At 41.9% G+C, this 15,267-nt stretch overlaps 1 protein-coding gene across 1 annotated transcript in view; it reads left to right on the forward strand.

Moving 5' to 3' along the window:
* Positions 1 to 15,267, forward strand: part of col6a3 (collagen, type VI, alpha 3) — a 355,278-nt gene that overhangs the window by 183,101 nt on the left and 156,910 nt on the right. The window contains exons 48-51 of the mRNA XM_068036295.1: positions 2,831 to 3,424; positions 6,399 to 6,983; positions 8,528 to 9,166; positions 14,464 to 15,048. Of these exons, the coding sequence (XP_067892396.1) occupies positions 2,831 to 3,424; positions 6,399 to 6,983; positions 8,528 to 9,166; positions 14,464 to 15,048 (2,403 nt within the window). The remainder of the gene's footprint in view (positions 1 to 2,830; positions 3,425 to 6,398; positions 6,984 to 8,527; positions 9,167 to 14,463; positions 15,049 to 15,267) is intronic.

Genomic DNA, 15,267 nt, shown 5'->3' on the forward strand with positions numbered 1-15,267 from the left:
GATCAACAGAAGGCACAGAATGACTATCAGGCAAAGGCAGTTAGTTCTGTCAGAGGGTGAGAACCTCAGGATTGAGTGGTAGGAAAGATCAAGACTGATGGCAGTAGGTTCATGTTGGACCGAGAACATACTGGCCAACATACTGGTCTCATAAACAGCAATAAGACATTTGTCAAGATAATCTGTTTTAGTGGTGCTGTTTGAAGGATAAATATTGGCTAGAACACTGGAAAAACTACTGTGGGATTTTGCCATCCACCTACAGGAGAGACAGGGCTCATTTAAAATCTCAACTGAAAGATTGTGTACTCAAGTCTCTGAAGTACGACTTGAACTCCTGTAAGACGTAACCTTCTACACTTAACATGTTACTCTACAATTCGGATGTGAGAATTATGAGAAATAATAAGACAACACTCAAAGGCCAAATTAAACACTAATGTCTTTACTAGGTTTGGTAGGAATACCAGTTAGCAATACAATATACCTGTTAGTCACAAATATGGTCAAGATGTTATACGTACGATCACCCAGTGAGCAGTCACCTCCGGTTGATTGTACTCTTCAGCAACTGACCAAGTTGCTCGGCTGCAGCACCAAATCATTCTTTATAATGATCTTTATACTTTTCAAGGTGGGTACGGATGTTCCATTGACAGGGTCTTATTGTCCTGTCATATCCACCTTAAGCTACAATTCCCCAATGTGATGTCTAATTCTTTGTTCACCCCATGGTTTTAGAGCCCGCCCTGATGTTGTACACTTTTCTTAAACTTTTTTCCTGGTCACACTTTCCAGAATCACCAGAATAATTAAACAATCAGAATCCCTCAAATTGCAAGTTGTTGCTTGGTGAATTAAAAAGAGTTAATCTAACAAAGCATAGAGAATAAACATAGCTTCTTGTGGAGTTAGTCTTCTCTGCATTTTAATGAAGACAGACTCTGACATCATCGATCAATGCCAGCTTGTGTCAGTTTCTTGAAGCTTTCAGGTAAATTTTACACTACTTAAGGCAGTTAAATCGACAACCTTTTTCTCTACCCTCTGAAACTGACTTCTATCTCCAGGTTCTTTGTATCCAGTTTTATTTCTTATCAAAATTATTGAATCATGAGGTTTCACTGAGGTTAACACAGCTTTGAAGCATGGTCATCTGTTGTGTTTAACTCTAATTGTATGACCCTGGGCCTCTGGCTAGACATTCCATGGCTTCAAAGTGTGATTTTTCTTCACCAACTAGTGGTTTTTGTTGCTGGTGTAAAATTTGGTCAAGTTTTTAAATTCAGTCAAGTGACATAAAACCTTTTATTCTTATACCCCCTTCCCCTTGCACTCCCCCCCCCCCCCCCCCCACCCCCCCAACCACCCCCACCCACCTTCTGACTTAGAGGCAAGAGTGCGACCATTTCACAAGGCTGACACCTGATGGACAAGTATCTGAAGGAAATTGGTGAGGAAAGGGATGTGCAGGCATTAGGAAAGTCTGTGGTTGGCATTGAGCAGCCCAGAGAACAAGCAATAGGCAATTTGTCATCAAATGCTAGTCTATTTCTTAGTCATATTAGTAGATCTTTCATAACGTTATTCATGATAAATCTCATCTCCCTGGTCCTTGTCTCTCTTTCTTACTCTGTCCTTCTCATCTATCTGTCTCTCTCTGTCATCCAATTTCTCTTATCCAATTTCTCTCACTTGTTGATGTCTCTTTCTACCATCAATCTCTGCCAACTATCTATGTGTCCCTCGTCTCTGCTCCCACATTTGCCTCCTTCTTGGCCTGTCTCTTCCTCAACCTTCTCCCCTCATTTCTCCATCTCACTGCTCCAATTGTTTGCTACCTTCCAGCTACCAGACTTTTTGCCCCATTTTTGTTCCCATATATTTCTCTTTATCTCAATCTCTTCCCTGAATATGTTCCATCTTTCTGTAGCTTCCACAACATCTGCATCTATGTTATCAATCTCTTTTTTGGTGCCAACTCTGTCTGTCTACCACAATTAGTAAAAGGAACCTGGGCCTTGACCAGTCAGGTGGTGAAACAGTTATTTTTGGTTGGTTGGAAAGAAATGCTGAAGAGGCTGCAAAGAGAAACATGGCAGCTAGGACCTCCAAATAACTGTGGAAAAGCCACATAAAGCAGCAGGGTGGATGGGAGATGAAGGAAGATCAGTGGAATGTCTGTGACAGGCTGCGGAGACCAGCAAAATGGTCAGGCCCACAGGGTCTTTGAGGCCCAAGGATGGGGTAGGGGAGGCGGATGATATATGGAATCATGAAAGCCAAATGCCAGACAGAAAATTAAGTAGGCAGGTGGAAATCAAAGCGGATGGGCTGGGACCAGTACATCTTGCGATCCAGAGAGCAGTGAGCAGGTAACCAAAGAAAAAGCCTCGTACAAGCAAATGATGTAGTAGACATGTGGATAAAGGAATTTAAATTACAAAGCCACATTCGAGAAAGGATGCTAAGAAAATATTTCTAGTTATACACTAAGGATCGTCATCAATTCCAGCTGAGATAGATGGGATAAAACTCTTTTGCTCTCGGCTACAAAGGTCCTCTGTGAACTGAGATTAAACACTTTCAGTCCATTATCTAATAAGTATGGGTCCATTGTGCAACATTGCTTCTAGTGACACAATATTGAGCAATCTCACAGAGTAGCATCAGTATAACTGTTGCAGTCTATAGTGTTGTAATCTAATAGTTGAGACAGAATAGGAATTGAAAACCAAAAACTGAAATAAAACTTGTCAAAATTCTACATTCTGTATAAAATTTTTAATAATATTATTGATATCATTTTGACATTTATGTTTATGTTCAGTTTCTTCAGCCAGGAAGAGTGACATTGTCTTCCTAATTGATGGCTCTGCTGGAATGGGAAGATCATTTCCTCTAGTCCGTGAGTTTCTTAAGAAAGTAATCCAGGAGCTCGATATTGGACCTGACAAAGATCAAGTTGCTGTGGTACAATACAGTTCTGACCCAAGACTTGAATTTGGCCTCAATACTTATTCAACTAAAGATGAAGTTTTGGATGCAATAAAAAAGCTGAAATTTAAAACAGGAAGATCCCTGAACACTGGTGCTGCACTGGACTATGTCACAAAGAATGTCTTCAATCCATCTGCAGAGAGCAGAAGAGATGCTGGAGCTTCACAAATCCTGGTGCTCATCACAGCTGGGAAATCCAGAGATGATGTTGGACAGGCAGCAGATGCAGTGAAACAGGCTGGTATAGTGCCCATTGCTATCGGAGCCAAGGGTGCAGACACATCGGAGCTACAACAGATAGTGTCCAATGCTGATTCTGTTTTGAAACTGAGAGACTTCCAGGAATTGCAAACTATTCAACAAGAGCTACTATCTAAAATTAGACCAGTGTTTGTGATTGAAGAACCAATTGTTGTAACTCAAGGTAAAAATCTTTGATAAAATGTGATTGTTTTGTTTAACTCAATTTATGTAGGAGAACATGCAATGAAAGATTGACTGAATGGACTGAATTCTAGATTCAAAATAAGAAAGAAAATGCTTTGTCTTTCTACTCCCAGAACTCAACAGAAGTAAAATGCATGTAATATTTTCCCTTTTGCATTTGTTTCCACCAAACACTTTTCCACGCTATTAATTTATATTAAAGCATCGTTGTATTATTGGGCTATTTGCCGGAAATGGGAAAAGTATAAGGCTATGCTGTTGGCTAGAAGCACAATGTCAAACTGGTGCCTTAGGAAGTATCCTTCTGACTAGGGCATATTTGATATGGACACTGGCAGAACTAGGCAAAGTGCTAAAGATAATATTAGCTTATGCTGTTGGCAGGATATTCATGTTCAGTGTTTAGGAGAGGCAATGGTCTGAGGAAGCTTTGTGCATTTGTAGAAATGTTTCTCATATTGAGCTTAGTTGGTCCTCATAGCTCAATCCTATGGATCTAATCAGGTCCATTTGGATATTACATATACCAGAAACTGCGACTAGAAGAGTAGTCACGGTTTTCTTTTCAAAAGTTTGTTTACGTTTTCTTTGGTCTTCCCTAACTTGAGGCAACTTTTCTTTGTGATGAATGGATTTGGTTTTTTGATGATCTTTCCTGGAGGCTGGAGAAGCACAGAGGAAACATCAGATATTAAAATGCTATTTGTTGTAAAATTTAGGAAATTTTGTAAAAACTGACTACATTTGTTTACCAGGTGTTATTTAATTTTTAGGTACTTTGTATGACCTGATGTGTATTTTTTTCCAGTCCTACCAATGGAAATAAACGGGAGAGACATCGTGTTCCTTATTGATGGATCAGACAATGTTGGAAACACAAATTTGCCCTTTGTCACAACTGCAGGATAGGAGACCCCCGTCCGGGGTTGTGGATCATTCACACCCCCTACCCCTCCACATCCCCAGTCTTTGATGTCAGTGAAGGATAGGAGACCCTATCCAGGGTTGAGGATCATTCACATCCCCTACCCTGCCACATCCCCAGTCTTTGACACCACTGCAAGATCGGAGACCCAGTCCGGGGTTGAGGATCATTCACACCCCCTATCCCTCCACACCTTACAGTTCCGCTCATTCCTCTCTCTGCAGACACCTCACATCTCCATCCAAACAACCAACATTCAAACTCACCCTCAGCCCATTGCCCTCTGGCACCTGTGCCTCACCATCACCTTCCACAAATGGCGTCCTCCCTCCTCTCCACACAAGCCATTATGAACATTCACACCTCTCTGCTTTCTCTCCTTGCAGGAGAAGAGAGCAGACAACTTGGCAAAAGGCAGAGACCTGGGGAGTGGCCCTCCAGTGACAGGTACCTTATCAGCCTCTGGAAATACATCTTGTTCCAGGAGGCTGCATATGTCAGCAGTGACTTGACATTACAGCCTGAGCTTCCTGAGGCACTGGTGCTCAGACATGTCGAGAGATCTGATCCTTTGCCTGTAAACTCTGTTTTGGGGTATTGCCTCCTATGAACTGAATCATGGTGTTCATCCCCTCTGTCCAGTGGAGGAGCATGCGGTTAAGGAGAAAGCATCAGGTGCTGCTGCTGGTCTTGCTCCTGCTGCTGCTGGAGCTGTTGGCAGTGGTGTAGCCTCTGCTGTTGTCCCTCAGCAGAGGTGGAAGGTGGAGCTGCATAATCTACTCCCATGCCCTGTTGAAAGCTGGCAATAAGGAAGCCCAGCTGAAGTTGAATGAAGTGCGAGACAGGTGAAGTGCCTTCCAAGAAGTTGGCAATCACCTATAAAACAGTGATAGCACTCTCTGAGAGAAGAAGTGCTTTGAACAGCAGTCTCTCACCTGGCCAGGGCTGGAGCACTTCAGTGCAACTGATCAAAGCCTTCCGAGCTTGTCAGTTTCACTGAAGAAGCTCTTACCACTATGCACTCACCTCAGTGACCATGGCAAGGTGCAGACACAACATGGAAGCAGTATATTGTTGGGAAAGAAGGAACTCGTGATTAAAAAAGGCTCCTAATTGCCTTTGTGATCTTCTCAATTGCTTTCCCGCCAGATCAAATGGGGGTTTCCCACAGGACTTAGACAGCCCAAGAAAAGCTGGAAGAGGGCAGAATGATGTTGGGATCCCGACCCCACATCATTTTCCAGGATGTCCCGCCCACACGCACCGGAATCGCTTCCATCTCTGGCTGGGAAAATTCTGCACTTACCTCATCCTAATTTTAATTCATTTCTCAAAAAGTGCTGAATTTCAAAGCAAACTTAAAGTCTCTAATTATCTTACCTGTGATTTGTTGAAAATGGAAATGCTCTAATTGCTGATATTTGTGAGACTGAGGGAGAAAAAAAGAATCACAGATATAGTGTCACACAGACAGAACATTGTCCCCATTCTAATTTAATTTTCTTCCCAAAAACAAGCTGTTTCTGTAAACAAAGTTCCCTTTGAGGGAAATGGAGGGGAGGGGAACGAGAGCAACAGGTTGATGATATAAGTGAGGGGATATGACTTTTTGCTACCCATCCCTGGAATAGAACGTTTGGACAGGGATTTAAGGGATAGTTCACTGTTAACCATATGGTGGTAGATCTAGTGGTTAAGCAGGTTGAGCAAAGGGGAAATGTTAGTAAATAGGAAGGGAACTGACGAGGAGTAGGGGTGCAAGTGAATGAGTGGGGGTGGGGCACAAGGTAGCGGGAAGGAAAAGTATAGACATCATTATAGCAGCAAGGCAGTGGGGAAAACAAATGATGGCGAGGAAAAAGGATCTTGGATAAGCCCATAACCCCACTAAAAAAATGTATCATGTTACCACTGGAAATTTCAAAACCGTTAATAACAGGACAAATGTTTACATCCTGTGTGAGACATCTAATGTTAGGGGTATGCTTTGATCTTATACATCTATGTTTATATTCAATTTCAACAGCTAAAAAGAGAGATATTGTCTTCCTATTCGATGGCTCTGCTGGAATGGGAAAATCATTTCTTCATGTCCGTGAATTTCTTAAGAAAGTAATCCTGGAGCTCGATATTGGACCTGACAAAGATCAAGTTGCTGTGATACAATACAGTTCTGACCCAAGACTTGAATTTGGCCTCAATACTTATTCAACTAAAGATGAAGCTTTGGATGCAATAAAAAAGCTGAAATTTAAAACAGGAAGATCCCTGAACACTGGTGCTGCACTGGACTATGTCACAAAGAATGTCTTCAATCCATCTGCAGGGAGCAGAAGAGATGCTGGAGCTTCACAAATCCTGGTGCTCATCACAGCTGGGAAATCCAGAGATGATGTTGGACAGGCAGCAGATGCAGTGAAACAGGCTGGTATAGTGCCCATTGCTATCGGAGCCAAGGGTGCAGACACATCGGAGCTACAACAGATAGTGTCTAATCCTGATTCTGTTTTGAAACTGAGAGACTTCCGGGAATTGCAAACTATTCAACAAGAGCTACTATCTAAAGTTAGACCAGTGTTTGTGGTAGAGGAACCAATTCCTCCTACTGAAGGTAAAATTGTTTGGTAAACTATGAATGATTTGGTTGACTCAAATTTATGCAGGAGAAAATGACAGAATATTTTCGAGACTGTAAGAATGGCCTAACCAAGACTGAGGTTAGACAATCTGTACATTTTACACCAAGTTACTTCACTGGCTGAATTCTAGATACATGCTCCATAGCCACTGCCAATGCCAGCACATTAATATAGTACTGCACAATATACACTGTGGTAGTTCTTAATCATACTCCTAACATGGTATAATTTTGCTGATTCTGATGAAAATATGTGCACTAAAAATATGGTAAACTATGAATGATTTGGTTGACTCAAATTTATGCAGGAGAAAATGACAGAATATTTTCGAGACTGTAAGAATGGCCTAACCAAGACTGAGGTTGGACAATCTGTACATTTTACACCAAGTTACTTCACTATATACATACTCCGTAGTCACTGCCAATGTCATTATTACAATAGTGCACAATATACACTGTGGTAATTCTTAAACATACTCCTAACATGGTATAATTTTGCTGATTCTGATGAGAATAGGTGCACTAAAAATATGTAACCCTGTCATTTAGAATGTAGAGATGAGAAGGAGCATTTCAGCCCATTCAGCTCAGCCCATGTTTCAGCAAATGGTTTGAACAATTTTTCATCTTTTTCCCACCATTACCCATGACTGCCTTTCTCTTAAGATCGAACTTTTCCTTAAACTGGCAAAAACAGGAATAGTTAAACGTGAGACATGAAAGGTATCAAGACTTGAAAAGTGTCACATTGGTGCCTTGGGAAGTACCCTTCTACTGGTGCATATTTGATATGGACACTGCCAGAACTAGGCAAAGTGCCCTTGTTATCATTGACCCAATGCTGTTGACATGATGCTCGTATACACTGAATAGGAGATCAAAGAATCTCAGAACGTTTTGTTCTTTGTGCATTTGTAGAAATGTTTCTCATATTGAACTTAGTTGGTCCTCATAGTTCAATGTTATGGATCATATAGATCCATGTGGATATTACGTATAGCAGCCACTTACGACGATAGGAGTAGTCACTGTTTCCTTTTCAAAAGGTTGTTTAAGTTTGAGTCGGTCTTTTCTAACTTGAGGCAACTTTTCTTTGTGATCAATGGATCTGGTTTTGTGCTGGTCCTCCCTGGAGGCCAGAGAAGCACCGAGGAAACATCAGTTATTAAAACAAAAACAAGAAATGCTGGATTCACTCAGCAGGTCTGGCAGCATCTGTGGAAAGAGAAGCAGAGTTAACGTTTCGGGTCAGTGACCCGAAACGTTAACTCTGCTTCTCTTTCCACAGATGCTGCCAGACCTGCTGAGTGAATCCAGCATTTCTTGTTTTTGTTTCAGATTTCCAGCATCCGCAGTATTTTGCTTTTATATCAGTTATTAAAATCCTATTTGTTGTAGAATTTGGGGAATTTTGTAAAATCTGATTACATTTTAACCTGCCAGTGAAAACAGATTTACCAAGTGTTACTTAATTTCTAAGTACTTTGTATGACCTGATGTGAATTTATTTTCAGTTCTACCAATGGAAATGAGCGAAAGAGACATCGTGTTCCTTATTGATGGATCAAACAATGTTGGAAACATAAATTTGCCCTTTGTCCGTGATTTTATGACAAGAATAATTCAGAACTTGGCCATTGGAAGTGACAAGGTGCGAGTCGGTCTGGCACAGTACAGTGATGACACAGAAGTTGAGTTCTATCTAAACACTTACTCATCAGAAAATGAACTTCTGTCTCATATCAGAAGCCTCAGCCTGAGAGGGGGGACAACAGTCAACACTGGTTCAGCATTGGACTTTGCCATTAAATACTATTTTACTAGTTCTGCAGGAAGTCGAATAAAAGAAAATGTCCCTCAGTTTTTGGTGCTTGTTACTGGTGGAAGGTCCAGTGATGATGTGGAAGCACCAGCAGATGCATTGAAGCGAGCTGCGGTAATGACCTTCGCTGTAGGAGTCAAGCATTCAGACCCAGCACAGCTAGAAGAGATTGCAATTGACCCAAGTTTGATCTTCAATGTAAAGGAATTCCACTCACTGTCAGATATAGAGAATCAGATGATAGTACCATTGACAACACTGACCGTTCCAACAGTAACTATTGTAGAATCAACAAAAAGAACCGAAGAGGAAACTGTTCCTCCTGCAGAAGGTACCTGAATTGTGTTTATTGCTTTTTTTCAGCAATTGCTGCAATATTAGTAGTTTTAGTATATTTACAAACTATTTTTACACACTTGTCAAATATTCTAGAGTCTGTCAAAAATACTACACAAGAATGGAGAGGCAGGGGATTGGGAGGTGTTTCAGTAATTTGTTGCCTGACTCCAGAACACTGAGCATTTCGGATGAAGTCAACTTGAAACTTGGATAAAGTTTAGAAATCTAATACTGCATCATCACCTTGATGAGGAGAATCACTCACCATGATAGCAGATTTTAGGAACTTTATTCCAGTGCTGCTAGAATCCAGACCCTTCCCAGCAACTCACAGATCTTCTTTGACAACCAATCTTGGGGCATCGGGAGAGAATTTATGATGGATCCATCCTGGCAAATAGCTTCAAAGACAGGGGAACCAAACTGAATTTCTGTCAAGCATGATAGTGTACCTGATTAGTAAGCTGTGAGATGGTTGCATTCATCTTTATAGAATGGTTGTAGCACAGATGGAGGCCATTTGGCTTGTCGTGTCTGTGGCACTGTCTGTAAAAGCAGAAATAATTGTCCAATTTTCTTTTGAAAGCCAAGATTGAATCTACCTCCATCACACTCTCAGGCAGCGCATTTCAGATCCTAACCACTCGCCATGTAAAATTTGTTTCCTCATGCCGCCATTGCTTCTTTTGCCAATCAATTTAAATTGGTGCCCTCTGGTTCTGGATCCCTTTACCAACAGCAACCGTTTCTCCCTATCTGCTCTGTCCAGACCTCTGATAATTTAGAAAACATTTGTCAAATCTCCTCTTAATCGTCTCTTCCCCAGGGAGAAGAGCCCCAGCTTCTCCAGTCTATCTACTTAAATGATATTCCTCATCACTGGACCCTTCTCGTAACTCTTTTCTACACCCTCTCTAATGCCTTCACATCCTTCCGAAAGTGTGATGCGCAGAACTGGGCACAATGCTCCATTTAAGGCTGAAACAGGGTTTTATACAGGTTTATCACAGCTTCCTTGTTTTTGTGCTCTATACCCATACTTATATAGCCCAGGATCCTGCATGTTTTATTAGCCGCTTCCACAAACTGCCCTGCCACCTTCAATGATTTGTACACATATACTCCCAGGTCCCTCTGCTCCTGCATCCCCTTTAGAATTGTACCCTTTATTTTATATTGCCTGTCCTCGATCTTCCTACCAAAATGAATCAGTTCACACTTTTCTGAATTAAATTTCATTTGTCACTTGTCCGCCCATTCCACCAGCCTGTCTATATCCTCTTGAAGTTTATCACTATCCTCCCTAGAGTTCACGAAATTTCCAGGTTTTTTGTTATTTACAAATTTTGAAATTTTGCCCTGAGAACCCAAGTCTAGGTCATTAATATAAATCAAGAAAAGCAGATTTCCTAACACTGACCCCTGGGGACCCCCACTGTGAACCTTCCTCCAGTCTGAAAAACAACCATTCACCACTGCTCTGTTTCCTGTCACTCAACCAACTTTGTATCCATACTGCTGCTGTCCCTTTTTTTCCATATGCTCTAACTTTTCTGACAAGCCTGTTACGTGGAATGTTATCAAATGTCTTTTAGAAGTCCATGTCCACGACATCAACCACATTGCCCTCATCAACCCTCTCTGTTACCTCATCAAAAAGCTCAAGCAAGTTAGTTAAACATAATTTGTCCTTCATAAATCTATGCTGGCTTTCCTTAATTAATCCACATTTGTCCAAGTTACTGTTACCTTTATCCCAAATTATTGTTTTTAAAAGCTTTGCTGCCACCGAGGTTAACCTGACAGGCCCGTAGTTGCTGGGCTCCTCCTTCCAGCCTTTCTTGAGCAAAGGTGTAACATATGCAATTCTCCAGTCCTCTGGCACCACCCCTGTATCGATGGAGGTTTGGAAGATTGTGGCCAGTGCCTGCACAATTTCCACCTGAACTTTCCTCAATACCCTTGGAGACATCTCATCCAGTCTTGGTGACTTAACATTAAGTACAGACAGCCTATCTAATACTTCCTGTAAAAGAATGACTAGAGTTAGATTAGGGCCAATCAAGGATAGTAGTGGGAAGTTGTGTGTGGAATCAGAGGAGATAGGGGAAGTGTTAAATTAATATTTTTCGTCAGTATTTACAGTAGAGAAAGAAAATGTTGTCGAGGAGAATACTGAGATTCAGGCTACTAGGCTAGATGGGATTGAGGTTCACAAGGAGGAGGTGTTATCAATTTTGGAAAGTATGAAAATAGATAAGTCCCCTGGGCCAGATGGGATTTATCCTAGGATTCTCTGGGAAGCTAGGGAGGAGATTGCAGAGCCTTTGTCCTTGATCTTTATGTCGTCATTGTCGACAGGAATAGTGCCGGAAGACTGGAGGATAGCAAATGTTGTCCCCTTGTTCAAGAAGGGGAGTAGAGACAGCCCTGGTAATTATAGACCTGTGAGCCTAACTTCGGTTGTGGGTAAAATGTTGGAAAAGGGTATAAGAGACAGGATTTATAATCATCTTGAAAAGAATAAGTTCATTAGCGATAGTCAGCACGGTTTTGTGACGGGTAGGTCGTGCCTCACAAACCTTATTGAGTTTTTCGAGAAGGTGACCAAACAGGTGGATGAGGGTAAAGCAGTGGATGTGGTGTATATGGATTTCAGTAAGGCGTTTGATAAGGTTCCCCACGGTAGGCTATTGCAGAAAATACGGAAGTATGGGGTTGAAGGTGATTTAGAGCTTTGGATCAGAAATTGGCTAGCTGAAAGAAGACAGAGGGTGGTGGTTGATGGCAAATGTTCATCCTGGAGTTTAGTTACGAGTGGTGTACCGCAAGGATCTGTTTTGGGGCCATTGCTGTTTGTCATTTTTATAAATGACCTGGAAGAGAGTGTAGAAGGGTGGGTTAGTAAATTTGCGGATGACACTAAGGTCGGTGGAGTTGTGGATAGTGCCGAAGGATGTTGTAGGGTACAGAGGGACATAGATAGGCTGCAGAGCTGGGCTGAGAGATGGCAAATGGAGTTTAATGCGGAAAAGTGCGAGGTGATTCACTTTGGAAGGAGTAACAGGAATGCAGAGTACTGGGCTAATGGGAAGATTCTTGGTAGTGTAGATGAACAGAGAGATCTTGGTGTCCAGGTGCATAAATCCCTGAAGGTTGCTACCCAGGTTAATAGGGCTGTTAAGAAGGCATATGGTGTGTTAGCCTTTATTAGTAGGGGGATCGAGTTTCGGAGCCACGAGGTCATGATGCAGCTGTACAAAACTATGGTGAGACCGCACCTGGAGTATTGCGTGCAGTTCTGGTCACCGCATTATAGGAAGGATGTGGAAGCTATGGAAAGTGTGCAGAGGAGATTTACTAGGATGTTGCCTGGTATGGAGGGAAGGTCTTACGAGGAAAGGCTGAGGGACTTGAGGTTGTTTTCGTTGGAGAGAAGGAGGAGGAGAGGTGACTTAATAGAGACATATAAGATAATCAGAGGGTTAGATAGGGTGGATAGTGAGAGTCTTTTTCCTCGGATGGTGATGGCAAACACGAGGGGACATAGCTTTAAGTTGAGGGGTGATAGATATAGGACAGATGTCAGAGGTAGTTTCTTTACTCAGAGAGTAGTAGGGGTGTGGAACGCCCTGCCTGCAGCAGTAGTAGACTCGCCAACTTTAAGGGCATTTAAGTGGTCATTGGATAGACGTATGGATGAAAATGGAATAGTGTAGTTCAGATGGTTTCACAGGTCGGCGCAACATCGAGGGCCGAAGGGCCTGTACTGCGCTGTAATGTTCTAATTCTAATTCCTGTTTATCAACTATTATGCCTTGGCTGCCTGTCCAAAATTCCAATGAATGTTCCTGTTGCATTAAGTTCTACATTAGGAGCACCACATTTATTTCATTCATAGGTTATGCGCACGTTCCATTATTTCCTCAAAGAAATGTATTACGTTTTTTAAACTTGCCTTTTACAAATCTGTGCTAGCTGTCCTTCAGTAATCCAAGAACTGAGGGTTCTGCTGCCAAAGCTATTGTTGAGAAATGAGGACAACCTTCATAGAAATGTAGCCAAGATGTCCAAAATTGTATATATCAAAATATCTCTTTAGTTCTTCATAATCCACTTGCAAAGTGATAAGCTTGGAAATTACTATTCGGAATATTAGCAGAGGAAAGTTTACCGTGTTCATGGGACATACCTCTGTTCAATGTATTTACATGGACATCAACCCATTTACTTTAAGTGGAGAAAAATCTGTGCTAAAATAGCAAAGAAAGGAATATCATATAAATAGGTTAACTCTTCAGCCACTAATATCAGCAATACATGTTTCGAAGGTATCATGATATGGTCTCAAACGTACACTATAAAATTCTAATGAGGGTGAACGACAGAGTTTTCTGTAAATATTCACTAAATGGGTTGAAATTTATACTGCTGGCGCCAAAATCAGCGGCGGGCGAAAACAATGGCAGCCCGTCATGTGGGCCGCAGGTCGTGGAGCCGCCGTAATCTTCCCTGTGGCGGCTCATTTAAATAGCCAATTTGGACTGTCCCACCACCGCCCCCAGATGATGTGGAGGGGACGGGCTGTCCATTCCCAGCATTTTTAAAGTGCTTCGAGCCCTACCATTCAATTTCAATATTTAAAGAAACATTTCATTAAAAAATTTAAGTACATTTATTCGGCCCTCTCCCACTCCCCCAATAACAATGAAATTAATTATTTGCCCTCTCCCCCCCACAAAATACTTACCTTGTTCACCTGAACATCCCCCCGCAAAGTACATATACTTTAATCTATAATCCTTCCCACCATCCCCTCCATCAATGATATAACATTGACCCTGCTCCGACCCCACCCACCACACTGAGGATCTTACCTCCTACCCCCTCACCACCAGTGTTCTGTCTCGGTTACACGGACGGGGATCCAAAGGCGGGAGTGCTGGCCAGTGGCACAAACATCGCACCGGGACAGATGCCGGGAACGTAGGTCTCATTAATTAATTCATTTTAATTAATTTAAATATTTAAATAGCAGTCCCATCACCGACGTAGGGGCAGCTACCACGAGGTCTCACCGCCGCTGGCAAAATCGGGCTGGGCTTTCCTGGTATTAGGGTGCGTGGTGGACCTCTCCCAGAGGCATTCCCGGCCCCCAACCCCCGCCACGACCCCGACATCGGGGTTCTGTGAAAATCAACCTGATATTTCCTCAATATACAACATGACTCTTTTCTCAAATATTTATATTGTATTTTTCTATAATCATTTTATTTTGAATTTCTTCAGCCAGGAAGAGAGATATTGTCTTCCTATTCGATGGCTCTGTTGGAATGGGAAGATCATTTCCTCTAGTCCGTGAGTTTCTTAAGAAAGTAATCCCAGAGCTCGATATTGGACCTGACAAAGATCAAGTTGCAGTGGTACAATACAGTTCTGACCCAAGACTTGAATTTGGCCTCAATACTTATTCAACTAAAGATGAAATTTTGGATGCAATAAAAAAGCTGAAATTTAAAACAGGAAGATCCCTGAACACTGGTGCTGCACTGGACTATGTCACAAAGAATGTCTTCAATCCATCTGCAGGGAGCAGAAGAGATGCTGGAGCTTCACAAATCCTGGTGCTCATCACAGCTGGGAAATCCAGAGATGATGTTGGACAGGCAGCAGATGCAGTGAAACAGGCTGGTATAGTGCCCATTGCTATCGGAGCCAAGGGTGCAGACACATCGGAGCTACAACAGATAGTGTCTAATCCTGATTCTGTTTTGAAACTGAGAGACTTCCGGGAATTGCAAAATATTCAACAAGAGCTACTATCTAAAGTTAGACCAGTGTCTGTGGTAAAGGAACCAATTCCTCCTACTGAAGGTAAAATTGTTTGGTAAACTATGAATGATTTGGCTGACTCAAATTTATGCAGGAGAAAATGACAGAATATTTTCGAGACTGTAAGAATGGCCTAACCAAGACTGAGGTTGGACAATCTGTACATTTTACACCAAGTTACTTCACTGGCTGAATTCTAGATACATGCTCCATAGCCACTGCCAATGCTAGCACATTAATATAGTACTGCACAATATACAC

This window comes from Heterodontus francisci, chromosome 7, assembly GCF_036365525.1.
Source record: "Heterodontus francisci isolate sHetFra1 chromosome 7, sHetFra1.hap1, whole genome shotgun sequence".
Taxonomy (NCBI): Eukaryota; Metazoa; Chordata; class Chondrichthyes; order Heterodontiformes; family Heterodontidae; genus Heterodontus; species Heterodontus francisci.